We start from the raw sequence: 3,990 nt of genomic DNA on the forward strand, positions 1-3,990 counted from the left end.
CTATGCCCGGTAGTCCCTGCCTTAGACGTAGAGGGAGTCTCGCTAGGTGCGGTATTTGTATCATTCGCCCGTATATTCGACCGCTAGCGAGATAGACAGACTCGTTGTCGCCGTAGCCCTCTGATGTTGGCGGTTGGTACCCGCGGATGATTGGTGCCCGGGAGATGTTGCGCCGCATTGATGCCTCGACCTGTCGGCGTCCTATTGATACCGATCCGCCACATAACCAATAATGACAATTGCATGTATTGGGACATCCACTGCTATGAAATGTTGTTTCGTTGTATTTGTCCAATGCTGATATGTGAATCCAAATGGACTATTCCCAAGGTGACTAAAAGTCTAGGATGATTAGGATCTTGTATTTGGTTTCTTCGTCTTTGCTGATGTAATGGATTTTGTAGAGATTTCCTTATTATTTATATAATCCAATATTTGTTATTTTTCGAGCATTCGGATGGTGATGAGTATTAGAAAATCGCTGAGCATAAAAACGGGAAGCATATCGGTAATTTGCATGGCGTTCACCGAAGGTAGAGCTGCCATTCGTCTAATGGGTTTCCCCTAATTTTTAGTAGTTTCAATAGCGCCCGGAGATGCCCGGTGAGATTTTCTGTAGTCATCCGGGTTCACCGATGTATTCCAGTTTGATTGCTGAATTTGTAATAAAGTTCAATTAAAACAAAATTAATAGTTGTGTTACGACACAAACTATAGTTATTTTATCACTCAACCCTCAAGTTTACGTGACACTCGCTTGCTGTCGAAACTATCAGCCTCCACTGACCATCCGTGTCATTATGCTGCGACACCCAACAGATCTCACAAAGGACATAACCTAACAAACAAACACTCACCTCAATAAAGAAATAAATCAATCAAACTCGAAGATGGTACCTCACTGAGGGTAGCCATCCGCATGTTATATTATTATACGACTAAGCTATAATATTTTACCAAATGTCCTACTGGACAAATTGTAAAATTCAAATAAATAAATAAAGAAAGAAAAAAAAATTATGCTGTGTGTACGTTGCGTACGGTGTTGTTGCACGCGTTAGAGCCACCTATACTAATATACTGGACAGCAATGCATTCGTTTTTCTATGATGACTTCCAAGTACTGTGTTCGCATTGTAGACGCATTAGAAGCAGTCTAAATGCAAACGCAGTGCTACCCGGTTACAATTTATATTGGGTTTGGTATAATTTGGTCCATACGGAAGATCATACCGAGAAGTTTCTCGCCGAAAAACCTGACGAGTTCTGGACGGATGGAATATTCAAGTTGCGTGGAAGATGCAGAAAGCTTGTGGAAAAAATGGCACCTATATAATCAATAAATGTATTACATTTAAGTTTATAGAAGTTTTCTTACGATAACGTACCTAACTTAAAAAACAATTAACAGTATCGAGGTTTCAGGCGGAAAAATCCGGCCTTTTAACGCCCTCTATTCTAAATTAGTAATTTTATAAATAGCAACCCTAACCAAAAGTGATTAACACATCGATAACACCATTTGGAATACAGATCGCCGTTCTAGAGGTACAATGGTAACTTTGTCTTTGTCCTTGGTAGTCTATTGCCTCTTGCACGCAAACCTCGTTTATGGGTCTCGTCAACGTATGATTTCTTTACCTCTCGAATACCAAATACGGGCTCTAATTAGATCCGTCGATAATCGTCACGAAGTATCCCTACTTTCCTGCTTCAACCATAGAGCGATAAGATAGCGTTTGTGCGTTGGCAAGATGAAATAGTGTCCTCTTTAGCGTCCGGACTTTTGTTTATCCGTTTTAGCTTCCGTCGGTATTCCCACGAATTCTTGGAAGTGCACTTCAAGCGTGTCATATTAAGTTACATTGTCTGACTGCTATCCACATGCTCTAGTGACGGGTATCGGTATCTCACTCATGCTCGTTCATTCTCCTTCCCTCAGTCGAATTCTAGGAATTTAGCAATCCAGATAAGCGCCCAGATTAATTTCGGACTTTGAACGCTAAAATGGACAGTTATATATAAAAACAACTTCTTTGTATGGTCCGAATGGACACTGCATCCACTGTACGGCGTCCGCTAGACGACTCGCCGTGTGAAAATTAATCTGCAAATCAAATATTTGTGAAACAGAAGCTCAGATCGAAAAATCGATAAGAACGAGAGGTATTTGATTTTTACCATACAATCGGAATGTGTCATACAATATGGAGGTTCTCGTAACCTAATTACGTACGTTATTAAAAAACATAAAATGTAAACCGAACGAGCTTGACCCAACATCAAATGTTTTTCTCCTAACTTTATAACTTTTGTGTAAAATATTTGTTTCGATAAATTTTTAATTTCCGCGATATTTCGCTGTCAAAGTTAAATTTAGGACCTGTATAGACGCCTGTTGAGGTTTCTCAAATAAAGCGAACCTACCGCACAAATTTTATTTCATATTTCCCACTTATTTTTTCATGTAGAATCACTCCTTGTTGGAGTAATATTTCTTACCGGACAAGAAATATTGTATAAGCAAAATGTTGAAACCAAGTATCTATAAAATACTGTTATAAATAATAATATTTTAAATTTTCACTTAGCTTTTCTAAATAGTAAATAATAATGAGTATTAATTTAAAATAAGATAAATTTTAGTCGAGCATCGCAATTATTATTAATAACCTTGTGGAGACAGCCTGAATAAGACCTTTGGAAATTAAGTTGTCAACATAGAGTAGATAAGGCTGCCATTTCTCGCGTCTCATTGCTAACGTTTCTTCATCAACCTCTTCTTCTTCTTCTACTTGCTCTTGTTCTTCCGGTACTTCCGCTTCTTCAGTTATTTCCTCATCCGGCCTAATGAAATATTAATACAAAATTATAAGACAATAGTCCTTCTTAATACTGTCAATTATAAATTATTAAAACAAAAATATTATTTTATATCTAAATTACCGGTCGTCCTTTTTTATTATTGTATTTTAATTTCTATAATTGTTTATTCATTTATTCGCGAAAAATTTATTACTGAAAATAAGAAATGATCACATGTACTGAATAAGAGTTTCCGTTAATTGTTATCTGTTACGAAAAATACGATAAAAATGCATAATGAAACAAAAATGATGATATTCAAGTTTCCTAATTTTACTTTGCAGCTTCAGCATTGTTTCCTTCTTCTGCTTTTTCCGTTTCTACTTCTTCTTCTTCTTCAGTGTGGGCTACAAATAATTGAATTGAATAAATAACGCTTTCAAAAAATTTATAAAATGTTTTGTTAATCAGTATCCACAGTAAAATACAAAAATTATTGAACGGTTACCGTCTAATAATTCGAGCTCTTCTTTATTGTAGACATGATCTGGGAGCAAGTCGAAAAATAGTTTATAATTTTCTTTTAATACGTGTTCCAGTTCTTCAGCTGTTGCTTCGATCTCCGCAAATCTTTCCGCAAATTTGTCGTCTTTATCAGCGACTGACAATAAATTTTCATCTCTCGCATCTTTACGGTAAATAACTGGCATCATTGCCCAAGTATACATTTCATCCATAATATTATTCAAGTTCTCTTGCGCGCGAAACACTCTGGCATGTAATTTCCAAGTAATTTTTAACAAATTATCGATATATTCTGGAACCTCTAAAATATATTTGTTTGAGTAAGTTGAAGAATTCAATAAACACATCCGCGTATTTCTTAATCAAAGTTGAACTATGCGCTAAAGATGTACGAGAACCCGAAAATGTCGGGAATCCGATACTCGGGATAGGTCGGGTCGAGTCTCGAACGTATCTCGTAATTAGAGATTGTCGGGACTCCCGAGAATTTCAGGTTCTCCAGTATTATAAAATTGTACAGTCTAGAACACGAAGCAACGATAATAACGAAATACGTGTTATATATAATATTTAAAATATTATTAGAGATGTGTGAGAACCTGAAAATATTGGGTCGGGTCAGGTCGGGTCGGGTCGGGTCGGGTCGGGTCGGGTCGGGTC

General features: G+C 36.9%; 1 protein-coding gene across 6 annotated transcripts in view; it reads right to left on the minus strand.

The window, feature by feature from the left end:
* Positions 1-3,990, minus strand: part of LOC100743327 (dynein beta chain, ciliary-like) — a 54,020-nt gene that overhangs the window by 33,778 nt on the left and 16,252 nt on the right. For all 6 annotated transcript variants that reach the window (XR_004462814.1, XM_033324202.1, XM_033324203.1 and 3 more), the window contains 3 exons: positions 3,314-3,631; positions 3,143-3,212; positions 2,674-2,847 (listed from right to left, as the gene is read on the minus strand). Coding sequence is in view for 5 of the 6 variants with exons in the window: in XM_033324202.1 (XP_033180093.1) it covers positions 2,674-2,847; positions 3,143-3,212; positions 3,314-3,631 (562 nt within the window). In the remaining variant the exon portion in view is untranslated. The remainder of the gene's footprint in view (positions 1-2,673; positions 2,848-3,142; positions 3,213-3,313; positions 3,632-3,990) is intronic.

This window comes from Bombus impatiens, unplaced genomic scaffold, assembly GCF_000188095.3.
Source record: "Bombus impatiens unplaced genomic scaffold, BIMP_2.2 scf_1674, whole genome shotgun sequence".
Lineage (NCBI taxonomy): Eukaryota > Metazoa > Arthropoda > Insecta > Hymenoptera > Apidae > Bombus > Bombus impatiens.